The sequence below is a fragment of the Meles meles genome, chromosome 9 (genome assembly GCF_922984935.1).
Source record: "Meles meles chromosome 9, mMelMel3.1 paternal haplotype, whole genome shotgun sequence".
In the NCBI taxonomy this organism is placed as follows: domain Eukaryota; kingdom Metazoa; phylum Chordata; class Mammalia; order Carnivora; family Mustelidae; genus Meles; species Meles meles.
Genome location: NC_060074.1, coordinates 38,386,344 through 38,399,707, shown reverse-complemented (window position 1 = coordinate 38,399,707; position 13,364 = coordinate 38,386,344). Strand labels below are relative to the sequence as shown.

The 13,364-nt window shown below is 42.2% G+C and overlaps 1 protein-coding gene across 1 annotated transcript in view; it reads left to right on the top strand.

Moving 5' to 3' along the window:
- The window catches only part of DNER (delta/notch like EGF repeat containing), a 313,530-nt gene that overhangs the window by 238,857 nt on the left and 61,309 nt on the right, over window positions 1-13,364 (top strand). Inside the window, exon 8 of the mRNA XM_046017974.1 lies at window positions 10,749-10,973. Within this exon, the coding sequence (XP_045873930.1) occupies window positions 10,749-10,973 (225 nt within the window). The remainder of the gene's footprint in view (window positions 1-10,748; window positions 10,974-13,364) is intronic.

Here is a 13,364-nt window from a genome sequence, read left to right as displayed (position 1 = left end):
AGGTTCCAGATGGGACTACATATTATTTCTCCAGTATCGTTAATCTGTTAATCTTTTAGTCAGTTCAGAAACACTATTATTATTATTATTATTTAAAGATTTTATTTATTTATTTGACAGAGATCACAAATACGCAGAGAGGCAGGCAGAGAGAGAGGAAGGGAAGCAGGCTCCCCCCTGAGCAGTGAGCCTGATGGTGGGGTTCTATGGAATCGTGACCTGAGCCAAAGGCAGAGGCTTTAACCCATTGAGCCACCGAGGCGCCCCTATTATTATTATTTTTATTACTTACAGTATGATATCCCACAAAGCAGTTTTTTATTTGTTCTGAATGTGTCCGTGTTTGTGGTTGAATCCAAGAACGTTAAATTTTGTTTTCTAGTCCTCTTGCCTTGGCCACCTAACTAATTTGGTTTGCATATTCTGCAAGAGGAATTTTCCAGAACATTTACCTTAAGAGGTCATTACTGATAGATTGACTTGTCAAAGGTCTGAAAGAGTTACGTTAATAGAAAGCGAAACTTTACCAAAGGCTATCTAAATAATTGCTTTTAGAGTTATAATGGGATGCAGGAACAGGAAAAAGCCTAGAGGTTCCTAGGATTGAATGTGGAGTTTGAAATTCTTTTATGTAATGTATGGTTGAGGGAAAGGAGGGTGAGGAGGGGAGGGAGATACAGAGGAGAAAAACAGGACAATGAAAATCTTGGTTCATTTTTGGTATGTTTCTGGAAAGATGAAGTCTGTGCTGGCCGAGTCTAGCCGAGGTACAGATGACCCCAAGGCCTTTCCTACCTTGTGGTGTAAGATACCTTTCTCCCAGCACTTCCAGAACAGTACTCATGGTGTAGATTAACACAGGAGTGCACTTGAAAGTAATCTTTGCCTTAGCTTTGAGTCACAGACTTGTATATTTTGAAACACAAACTTGTATATTTTGAAGCACGACATCTGTTTGGGGGATCACTTACATATACTCATGGATAGATCTAGAAATTGAATATACATTGTTTCTTCCCTGGGCTAGTTTAGTTTTTGACACTTCCAGTGCGGTAACATTCAAGCTCTCTGTCATCAGCATCATGTTTACAAGCTAGCTTTGAGTCAAAATTTCAAGAACTTAGACCTTCACACCCATGTAACACGTATTATGGCAAGAGCCATAAACTAGCCAACATCTGGCCTTGATCGGCAGATGGGGAGGTCAGGCCTGCCTTAGTTGGCACCTTGACTCCAAATCTGATATTTGGCTTATTTTATTTATTTATTTTTTTTTAAAGATTTTATTTATTTATTTGACAGAGAGAGATCACAAGTAGGCAGAGAGGCAGGCAGAGAGAGAATGAGAGGGAAGCAGGCTCCTCGCGGAGCAGAGAGCCCGATGTGGGACTCGATCCCAGGACCCTGAGATCATGACCTGAGCCGAAGGCAGCGGCTTAAACCACTGAGCCACCCAGGCATATTTGGCTTATTTTAAAAATGACATTTGGTTTTATAAGGAGTTGGTAGTTCATGTGATAGGCTTATTCCTTAGAACTCAAGTTTCATGATCGTATTCTTTAAAATTATCCTCCACGAGGCCCAGGGCATTTCCAATGCACAGAGTTCAAAATTTATACTCTCTAAGGGATCTCCATGGCCTAAAGCTATCTTAAATTAAAGAAGTTAGGATACTGATGGGTTTAATCTGGCCATCATTTCTTTTGCTAGTGTGGTACCTTCAACTTTTCAAGTGCCTTGAGACAAACTCTCATGCTGGAGGCAGCCTAGCACTGGGCTTAAGAACACGGACCTCATTTTGGTTTTTGCTTTTCTCACTTACCGGTTGATGTCCCTGGACTTGTTCTCCGATATCTAGTCTCTAAGCCGTCTTTGGTGAAAGCAGATAATAGTAGACTCTAACTGAGCCAGTGGTTGTGATAAATCAAAGGGATAGAAGGCAATTGTTTGGTGTAGTGTCGGTATAAGAACTCAGTATTTGCTGTTAGTGTTAACACTGATTCCTCTTCTTTTTCCTCTATTAGCGTAATATTTGATTTATACAGCTGTCTTATCTCTATTTTTAACAAATGAGGAACCTAAGACCTCAAAGAAGAGCTAGTTATTGGATTTCACTGGCATGGTTTATCAATCAGAATTTGGTTTAGTTGCAAACAATAGACACTGTAAATAACTGTATCTTTATACCAAGTTTAGAAGTCAGCTAACATAGGGGTGCTTGGGTGGCTCAGTCGGTTAAGTGGCTGCCTTCAGCTCAGGTCAGAATCCCAGGGTCCTGAGATCAGAGAGCCTGCCCCTCCTTCTCCCTCTGCCCCTCCCCACCACTTGTATGCGCATTCTCTCTCTTTCAAATAAATAAAATTAAAAAAAAAAAAAAAAGTGAGCTAAGGTAAGTCCTCCAAATCTTTTAATCTTAAGCCTTTTTTTTTTCTTTTTCCAACATTGTTTTAGGTTTTCTGTGTTCCTTGCATGTCGATGTAAATTATGGAGTCACCTTGTGAATTTGTACCATAAAAAAAAAAAATCATTTCCTTTGGTTTATTCTTTATCTTAGAGGAGGCTACCCATTATTTCATATGGGTTATATGCACGTTATATGTAGTTTATGAATATAAATTCATATATTGAATATAAATAGGAATATAAATATGAATATGTTTATGAACATATATTTATATAAATATAAATATGAAGTTACCTGCAAGTTTTTGTTTTTTGCCCTGTCTGATGGAGGAAATGGCCTCTGTTTTAGTTTGCTTATAATACCCCCTCCCCTTTAAAAATAATGAATGGATATTGATTTTTGTCAAACGATTTTCTCACATCTGGCAAAATAACTGACTTGTTTAATGTGCGTGTGTAAAGAATTTGTGTTCTGAGTTTTTGGGTGTAGTTTTATACTAATATTAATTAGGTCAGGATGGTTCAATAGTATTTTAAAATATTGTAGACATGAGCTCATGCTGTCACTTTATTCTATTGGGTAATAAGAAAGAGGTCCTTCTCTGATGGAGTCTGTTTCTCCCTCTGGCAGCTTTTTCTTTTGTGTATTTCGAAGTTCTCTTATTAGGTGTCTGCACATTTAGGGTTGTTATATCTTTTTGATAGACAGCCAAGTTTTTCATGTTAAATGGCCCCTCTGATAATACTTCTAGCGTTGAAGCCCACCTTTTCTGATATAATATCGCCACATTAGGTTTCTTACAATAATTTTCCCTTAATGTATCTTCTCCCGTCTTTTCACATCAATATTTATGTCTTTTTATTTAAAAATGGGTTTCTCTTAGAGAACATGTAATTTGGTCCTCCTTTTTTCTTGTTCGGTCTGACAGTCTCTGCATTGTTAGTCATTTGCATTCAGGGCGATTATGGATAGGACTGGATGCCGTTTTCTGTTCATTTCCCATGTTCTTTATTTTATTCTTCCTTTCCTTCCTTCTTTTAGGAAAATTGAATACTTAGAAAATTTTTTTCTCTTCAGTTGGCTTTTTAGCGATATCTTTATTTTCTGCTGTTGTTTCTCTTCTTAATTTTTTGTTGTCGTTTAGTGGTTGCTCTGGGCATTACAGTATCCAATGACGGTATAATGCTATCAACCACCCCCTCATTCTTTGTTCTATTGTTGTCATGTATTTTCTAAGTATGTTATAACATTATGATCCGATGTTATTAATTTTGCTTCAAATAGTCAGTTGTTTAAGGGGCTCAGTCATTTGGGCCCCTGACTCTTGATTTCATGACCTCAGGGTCGTGAGATCCAGCCCCGCTTTGGGCTGCACACTCAGTGGGGCGTCTGATTGAGATTCCCTCTCCCACTCCCCACCCCCCACTCTCGTGTGTACTCTCTCTCAATAAATAAATAAAATCTTTAAATAGCTAGTTGTTTTTAAATAAAGAAAAGGAAAAAGAACTTATTCCTGAATGTACCATTTTCAGTCCTCTTCATTTCTTCCTACAAACTTGCATTTCTGTCTATATTATCATTTATATTCTGCTTTAATAAGACTCCTTAATGTTTTTGTAGTAAGGTAGGTATGTTGGCAACAACATTCTCTTGGCTGTTCTTTGTTAGAAAATGTCTTAATTTAGCCTTATTTTTATTTAAAGTTATTTTCTCTGGAAATAGAGTTCTTGGAGATAGGTTCATTCTTTCAGTACCTTAAAAAGAGGTAATTTTATTGTCTTTTGCCTCCATGGATCCTAATGAAAAGTCACCTGTAGTTCTTTTCATTGTTCAATATATGTATTTTGGTTTTTTCTTCTGGATACTTTTAATATTTTTTTTTCTAGTTTTGGGTGCCCATTATTTTGACTATGAGGCCCTTGTTTGTTTTCTTTGAATTTATCCTTCCTGGGGTTCACTGAATGTTACTGTCTATGGGTTATTTTCTACCAAAGTGGCACAAAACTCAGCCATCATCTCTATGCTCCAGACAGTAGAATGAGTGAAGGGATAAAATAAAACAGGGCAAAGGGTGCATGCCAGCTCTCTTTTAAAGAAGTTTCTCAGAAACAACCTCAAGAGATTTCCATTTATATCCCATTACCCAGAGTGTTGTCATTTCCATCTGGCTACAGAGGAGACAGCCAATGTAGCCATTATTCTGGGCAGCTGGGTGACCAGCTGTCCTATTGCTGTAAAAGCAGAGGAGGCAGATATCAGAGAGGACAAGCCCTTTCTGCTACACATAGCCAGCAAGTGACAGAGGGGTCTGACAGGTCCTGGATTACCTGTTTTCACATTCTTGGCCTGTCTGCTGCACCCCAGACGTCAAGTGTTAATGGCAAAAAGCACTGGCTAGAAGCTTGGATTTGGGAGTCAGACTCCCTGTGTTCAAGCTCTGTTCCTGCCATTTACTAGCTGTGTAACCTTGGACAAGTTACCTGATCTTTCTGTGCCTCTGTTTACCCATCTGGAAAGGAAATAATAGTACTTAGCTCATAGAACTGAGACCAGGGTTCAGTGAGTTAATGTAGCCCAGCCGCTTGGAATTGTGCCCAGTATGGACAAGTGTTTGCCATTAAAAGACACTGTTTCAGCAGCTTGTCCTTTTGAACCTGCGTGGAAATGCTGCTAGAGATGCCCCCTGCCTATCACCTCTTCCCACCACGGCTTGCTCTGGGACCTCAGATCCATTTGTCAACCTCTCTGGATGGCCCAGTAATTGTGCATATGTTTAGAGAACACTGTGTGAGAACCACCTGATTCCAAAACACTCCCTCTTAGATATCTCCTGGGACCCGCCCTTCCCCCCAAGGATTCATGTTCATGTGAAATTTCATGACGTTCCAGAGATTGGCTGACAAGCCCACCTCTCTCCCATTGCTCTAACCACAAACTCTGGGTGTACCTACAACCTGGAATTTCCCTAGAAGTGCTGCTTAAAGGAAGGAGCCTCCAACATCTATTAAGTACTGCCTGCCATTTTGTTTCATCCGACACAGCAGGAGTCATCCTCGTTTTATATGCAAGAAAATTAAAGCACAAAATGATTAAGTACTTCACTCAAGGTCACAAAGCTAGGAAGAAGAGCCCAACTTTGGTTTTCTGGCCCTGCCTTCTTTGTGTTATAAAGCTTTGTCCCTTTCCTCTCTGGAAGCCATTTAAGGGGTGGCTATGAAAGGTGTGAGTCATTTACAAAGGATGTCCCATTAATCAGAGGATAACAATTGCCTGGGTGATGGAAAAAGAGAAGTTGCTGGTCACAGCTGTCGTGTCTTAGCTTGGGCTTCCATGACAGAATACCGTCGGTGGTTGGCTTAAATAATAGACACTGATTTCTCACAGGAATGGAGGCAGAGAAACCTGCGATGGGGGTACCAGCATGGGCAGTTCTAGTGAGGACTGTCTTCCAGACACTTGCCTCAAGTATTAGCATCCACACCTATGAATTTGATTCCTATCCATATGTGTCTGACCCCCAGTCCATGTCTTCTCCTTCATATCTCTTTCCTGAGCACCAGGTCTGCATAGTTAACTGACTCTGGGATAACCACAAAAGTACCTCAAGCCAACAAGTGCAAAGCTGAGCTCATCATTTTGCCCTGGGAATCTCCTCCTCTGTCGGCCATTGCAGTTGGTAACACCACCATCCCCATTAGACCCCAGTCTGGAAAAACACACGTGTAGCTGCTTCTTACTGAATGCTTGTTATTTGATAGTCACCGTGCCAAATGTTTTCCAGAATTTTTCATTTTAGCTTCGTAAAAACCGTGTGCTGTCGGCATGACCATGCCCATTCCATGAACGCAGACACACGAGGTCAAGAGGATCAAGGACTTGCTCAAGGTCTTGCAGTTGCTCGTGGGCAGTAACTCCCATGTTGGCTCCAAAGCCCGTGGTTCCCATTAAGTTACACGCAGAAGGCACATACACAGGGTCCACAGATGTGTTTGAGCTCCCAGAGAAATGACATATTACTGTTTTCAACTAGGAGGGGTTCCAACAAGAATCCAGATCTCAGATATTTCTTAAAAATTCGGAGGGGGCGCCTGGGTGGCTCAGCAGGTTAAAGCCTCTGCCTTCAGCTCAGGTCATGATCCCAGGGTCCTGGGATCGAGCCCCGCATCAGGCTCTCGGCTTGGCTGGGGGCCTGCTTCCTCCTCTCTCTCTCTCTGCCTGCCTCTCTGCCTACTTGTGATCTCTATCTGTCAAATAAATAAATCTTTAAAAAAAAAAAAAAATTCGGAGGATCTGGGATGCCTGGGTGGCTCAGTGGGTTAAAGCCTCTGCCTTAAGCTCAGGTCATGATCTCAGGGTCTTGGGATCATGCCCCACATCAGGCTCTCTGCTCAGCGGGGAGCCTGCTCCCCACCCCCCTTTGCCTGCCTCTCTGCCTACTTGTGATCTCTGTCTGTCAAATAAATAAATAATCTTTAAAAAAAAAAATTCAGAGCATCTGGCAATGGGCTCCACCTCCCAAATGGCAGCAGGGGGCTATGGGTGAGCGGCAGCCACCCCGTTTGAAACACACTCAAGGGGACATGCTGTCTCTGGTCTGGCACAGTCCCCGCCACTCCCTGCTGTCTTACTGCTGGCCTGCTTCTGTCGTCAGTGCTGCGGGCCTGACTCCTGCTGGCGTTGGAGTTTAAGGCTTCTGTTACCTTGTGTCCCTAGGCTTTCCCCGCTCTTTCATTCTTGCACCATCTAATTGGTCCCTGAATTGACAGTGTTGCTTGTGAAATCATTTACTCTCTCACATTCTTCATCCCTAGTGCTACAAATTGTTCCTTCTAACCTCTCACCCCAATTACGCTAGTAAACACCTGGTTTCCTGCTTCCAGTCTTGATCGTCACTAATTCACTCTCCACACTGCTTGCAATTAGGGATATCAAAAAAACAAGAATAGATGATGTCCAGGGGCTTCAGAAGGAAATGCAGACTCCTTGCGGAGGCATGCAAGACTATTCGTGATCGGACCTCTGACCAGGGGCCTCATTTATGTTCACTTCCCACCCTTCCCTTGACCTTACTGAAATGTGGGCTCTCCCCAGTCATGACCCTTCACATCTCCTTGCATATTTACTCATCTTTCGCTCTGCTTAGAATATCCTATGCAGATTACATGCATATTTATAATGGAGTCTACCAACATGAATCTAGAGTGATTGCCTTTCTAAAATTTGTTGGTTTTTTTTTTTTTTTTCAATTTTGACTTGATGGATGACTCTTCTATACACCTTAAGTCCTTAATTGGCCCATCACTGATATCCTTCTGTGTCATACTGCAGAATAGCAAGAGCTTGGGCTTAGTATCCCCGCTCTGCCATCTACTAGCTACGTAGACTTCAACAGGCTACTTTATATATGTTTCTGTGTCGCCGCTGTCCCATCTGTTCAGTAGAGGCACTAAGGGTTCTTGTATCATACAGCTACAGTGGGGTTCAGAGAAATAATGCGTGGAAAGGGTTAAAACCATCTGGTGCACACCAGCCCCCAGGAGATGTCCACTCTGGCTCTTATTCTTACCATTCTTATTTAATTCATTTACTCAGCATTGGATCAGGAGCTCTTTCAGGAATTTTGCTACGTATCTTTTTAGAACCCACAACTACATTGTAAAGAAAATAATTCCAGCTCTTTTCTGGATGAGGCAGTAGATTAGAGAGGTCGGGGCTCGCCTTGGTCATTGTTTGTCCCATGGTAATAAGTACTTAAGTATCTCCTTTTCATTCAGAGTAAAATGGAATGCATCTCACGAAAGATGGAATTATATTCCATTCCAGGCTGTGAAGGGACTCTTTGGAGAATTCAAGTGTTATTAAAACCAATGTGGGACATTTTTAGTACAAGTTCTAAAATTTAAAAACTACCGGGAACTTTATAAAATGCTGAATAGAATTGGATTTTGAAAAGGTTTTCTATTTTTGGACAGAAAAACACCAAGTTGATTATGCCAATTTATGGGGGATGCTTCAGATAATTAAGTCTGTGAGCTATTTTTGTTTGTTTTATGTATTCACTAGGTCCTTAGCAGTAACAACAGATATTGCCAATATTACTGGGAGTTCTGTGTGAAGATGGGTAAATACGAACTTAAATGTAGACAAGGAGGGGACGTCTGAGTGGCGCAGTCAGTTAAGCACCTGCCTTCAGCCCAGGTCATGATCTTGGTACCCTGGTATCGAGCCCCGCATCGGGCTCCCTTCTCAGTGGGGAGCCTGCTTCTCCTTCTCTCTCTGCACCCCCATCCCCACTTGTGTTTTCTCTCTCAAATAAATAAATAAAATCTTTTAGGAAAATATAGACAATCTGCCTCTCTGCCTAGTTGTGATTTCTCTCTGTCGTATAAATAAAATATAAAAAAAAATTAAAAAAATTAAAAAATTTAAAAAAATATATAGACAAGAAAACTTGAAGAGAATATTGGAATAAAAACTGTCTATTAGTAAAATTATTTAACTTTGTTTCTAAAATTTAGACCACCCTCTTTTAATTTTCAAGCTGCTGCTATACTGTGAATAGGTTTTACTAAAGCATTTGAAATCTCTACATGGATGCACAAACCTACAGACCCACACATACATATGTACTTTTTAAAACTGAGAAATACCAAAACACGTATATAGGAAACAAAACAAGAATAACCTCTACAAAAAAAAAAAAAACCAACTCTACAATGAGCACATTTAATACTTTTAAAAAATTTAATGCTTTCCTGAGGTAAAATTTAGATACAAATTTCATTTATTTTAGGTACATAACTCAGTGCATTTTAGTAACTGTATCACCACAATGCAATATTAGACCATATACATCAACCCCAAAGACAGCTTATGGCCATTCAAAGTCACACCTGGCCCCAGACAAGCACCAGTCTATTTTCTTTATACAGATTTGCTTTTTCTGGACATTTCTTATAAGTGGAATCACACAATATGTGTTGTTTTTTAATTGCTTTCTTTCAGCTAACGTAATTTTTTGGGGTGCATCCACGTTGTAGCACAAGTGAGACCATAGATCCTTTTTACCGCTGTGTAGTATTCCGTTATATGGCCACCAGAGTTTATCTATTGCAGTAACCATCTTTTTTTTTTTTTTTTTTTTTTTTTTTTTTTTTAAATATTTTATTTATTTTGTTTGACAGAGAGAGAGGTCACAAGTAGGCAGAGAGGCAGGCAGAGAGGGAGAAACAGGCTCCCCACTGAGCAGAGAGCCCGATGCGGGGCTTGATCCCAGGACCCTGAGATCATGACCTGAGCCGAAGGCAGAGGCTTAAACCACTGAGCCACCCAGGCGCCCCTGCAGTAACCATCTTTAAAAAGTATATATTCAAGGGGCGCCTGGGTGGCTCAGTGGGTTAAAGCCTCTGCCTTAAAACCTCTGGCTCAGGTTATGATCTCAGAATCCTGGGATCGAGCCTCACATCGGGCTCTCTGTTCAGCAGGGAGCCTACTCCCCCCCCCCCACCTGCCTCTCTGCCTACTTGTGATCTCTGTCTGTCAAATAAATAAAATCTTTTTTAAAAAAGTATATATTCAAGAAACTGCTAACAGTGGCTCTTCTAGAGAGAAGAATGGGGTGGAAGGGATATGAGAGAGAGATCTTCTCATTGATTACTATTTTATATGGTTTTATTTTTTTTAAATTCAGGATTACATCTTTTTGAAGCAAAGGTAAGGAAAGCCTTTTCCCCAGAAATGTGTATGAAATAAGAGGACAAAGTCCTCCACTGATCCCAGCCCTACCTTCCTGAAGGTAATCACCATTAATTTTGTTTCGGCATCTTTCTAGACTAATTATTCACACATACATATGCCTATGTACACCTGTAAATATATTCACGTCCCTGAGTGTCTGAACATCTGAGAGCTCATATATCTTATATTTGAACAAATTGGAAGCCCGGGACTTAATATTTTAACCTCCCATTCCTAAAGCTAAGAAGACCTGCCTTCCCCCTATGGTTGGGTTGTCAGTATCTGGAAACTGTTAAATGAGTTAATCGCTTCACAATGGGGGAAATTTAGGAATGGACCCAGATTATTTATTTATTTTTTAAAGATTTTATTTATTTGAGAGAGAGAGAGGGAGAGCACAGAGGGAGACTGAGAAGCAAACTCCCCGCTGAGCAAAGAGACCAATGTGGGGCTGGATCCCGGGACTCCAGGGTCATGACATAAGCCGAAGACAGAGGCTTAAGGTCTGAGCCACCCAGGTGCTGCACGCACCCAGCTTGTCAGCTATGATGTGTGAACACGGTTTCATTTATTTTTTACCCGTTCCCCTGTCTGTGTTTTCTGGCAGGCTACTTCGGCGCGGCCTGCGAGGAAAAGGTGGACCCATGTGCCTCGTTCCCGTGCCAGAATAATGGGACCTGCCACGCGGACGGCCTGCATTTCAGCTGCAGCTGCAGCGCGGGCTTCACGGGGCCGGCGTGCGCCCAGCTGGTGGACTTCTGTGCGCTCAGCCCCTGCGCGCACGGCACCTGCCACAGCGTGGGCACCAGCTATAAATGCCTTTGTGACCCAGGTCGGTACCATCATGGAATGCAAATCCTTGCTCTCTCCAGTCTTAGACTTTTACCTTTTCTTGTGCGTCTGGGCAGATGTTGGCTCCTCGGATGTGTTCACTTGTCCATAGACATGTCCCCCACTCACTTATGACACCCTTTCTCTTTAGACTTACTCTTGGCAGGGTTTTAAAAACACGATATCCCCTCTGCGTGAGCAGGTCACAGTCATGACAAAATACGAAAGACAAGTAAGCAAAATAAGAAAATTAAAAATAGGCTTGATCTCTGAACAGCTTAATTATTTTTTAAAGATTTACTAGAGGTCATTCCCCAGCTTTTACTGGATTGCATATCTTTTAATACCATGTTCTTAGGTTAATGGAGTATGTTTTTCTTTTTTAATGGGCATAAAAAGCAAGACGCAATCCATTTAGAATTTTCTCATCTATTAGAATTCTTACTCTGGGCCCTGTATGTGTTATTGGACCTGTGGTGCCCTCTGCAAATATTCAAAAGTTCCAAAAGTTTCTTTTCCAAAGATCTTCTGCCTTGTACTGATTTTTTTTTTATTGTGTAAATTTTGAGACTCAGAAGTCACAGTTATTTCTAGACAAAATTTGTGTCTGTACAACCTACCTCTGTGGTCCTGAAAAGAACGCACACATAGGTGACTCGTTTCTGTTTTGCCTCCCTCTCTCCTTCCTTGTAAGAGCTAGCTAGCCCTTCAGAATGCGTGGAAGTGCGATTCCTCACACGTGTATCTGACCCACCCACGTGGAGGCCAGTTCCGTGGTTTTGCTGGAGTCCCGGGTCTGCTGGTGCAGTGACTTCCACCCTATGCCTTGTCCCCTGTCACCCCGTTTTCACCTGTAGACTTCTCCTTCTGGGCCCCATATGCTTTCCCCCCTCTGAATTCCAGCAGTCACCCTTGATATCACTTGTCTGGTCTTTAAAACGTTATATTAATTGTCTTTCTCCCTACTGGGGGTAGGAGGAAGTGTATTTTATTAGTATTTATTATGTATTTAATTAGTATTTATTATGGTTACACAACCATAATAGCTCCAAACCACCATTTAGTGAGCACGGATCTGTCTGGGTTTTGAGCTGGGTGTTCACATCTGTGGTCCCTCCCTGCAAGCTATATCTCACCGAGCCACATTTATGAATTGTGTCATACTTGCTTTAGTCATGTGCCTGTGGCCATACACCCAAGAGGGGGCTGAATGCAGAGGCTGACCCAGGTGCCATGGTTCCACTGCCCAGAACTTTCAAGGGACACTTCTCACACTCATGAATCATGAAGGAATTAGTAGGAAATCCTACTAAGCATTGAGGGGTATTGAAAAACCTTTTCATGGAGGGGAGCCTGGGTGGCTCAGTCAGTTAAGCATCTGACTCTTGATTTCAGCTCAGGTCATGATCTCAGGGTTGTGAGATCAAGCCCTGTGTGGAGGTCTGTGGTTCAGTACAGAGTCTGCTTGTCCCTTTCCTTCTATCCCTCCCCCTGACCACACTCTTGTTCTCTCTCAAATAAATAAATAAAATCCCCCTCCAAATATATATATGAAGAGAAAAAGAGAGAAATATTGGAAGAGATTGATTTTAAGGAGTTGGCTCGTGTAACTGTGAGAACGGGCAAGTTCTCAATCTGTAGTGCCAGACAGGCTGAAAACTCAGGCGGGGTTTCCTTGTTACCGTTTTGAGCCTGAATTCCTTCTTAAGAAACCTCACTCTTTGCTCTTAGGCCTTCACCGGATTGGATGAGGCCCATCCACGTTTTGGAGGGTAATCACTTCACTCAAAGCCTACTGCTTTAAAAACTCATCTCGTCTAAAAACTACCTTCCCAGCAACACTAGACCAGCATTTGACAACACGTTTGGGTGCCATGGCTTAGCCGAGTTAACACATGGAATTAAGGCTCACAGTAGCATTTTTGGGTTTCCCATTAGACCTCAAGGTGAAGAAGTTTCTCCACCTCTCCATCTGCCCTGAGATACTTTCCCTTGCCTCCCCCCAATTCCCTCTGCCCTCTCCTGTCAGAGCCATGGTGGAAATGGGAATGGCTTCCTCACCGGAAGCCCAGTTTTCTTCCAAGTGCTGGGCCCTGTCTGTGCGATGGAGCTGGGCCTACACAAGGAGGGGGCAGTGTGGGGTGGCCCCTTGCCTGTTGGAAATGTGGGTATGAAGACCGCTGTGTTTGTACATGAAGCAAGCTGCAGTGGTGCTGGGGAGAACACAGTCTCACTCACATCGGGGCTCCCTAGGGCGCTGCTCCCCACGCTCCATGTGTTCTCACGTGTGGTGTCTACCTCCACCCCACCCATCGGAAGCAAAATTGTTCTGTCAGGAACTTCCTCCCTCCTTCATTACCAGACCCCTGAGAGTGCTGCTTCTGTCCCGGAA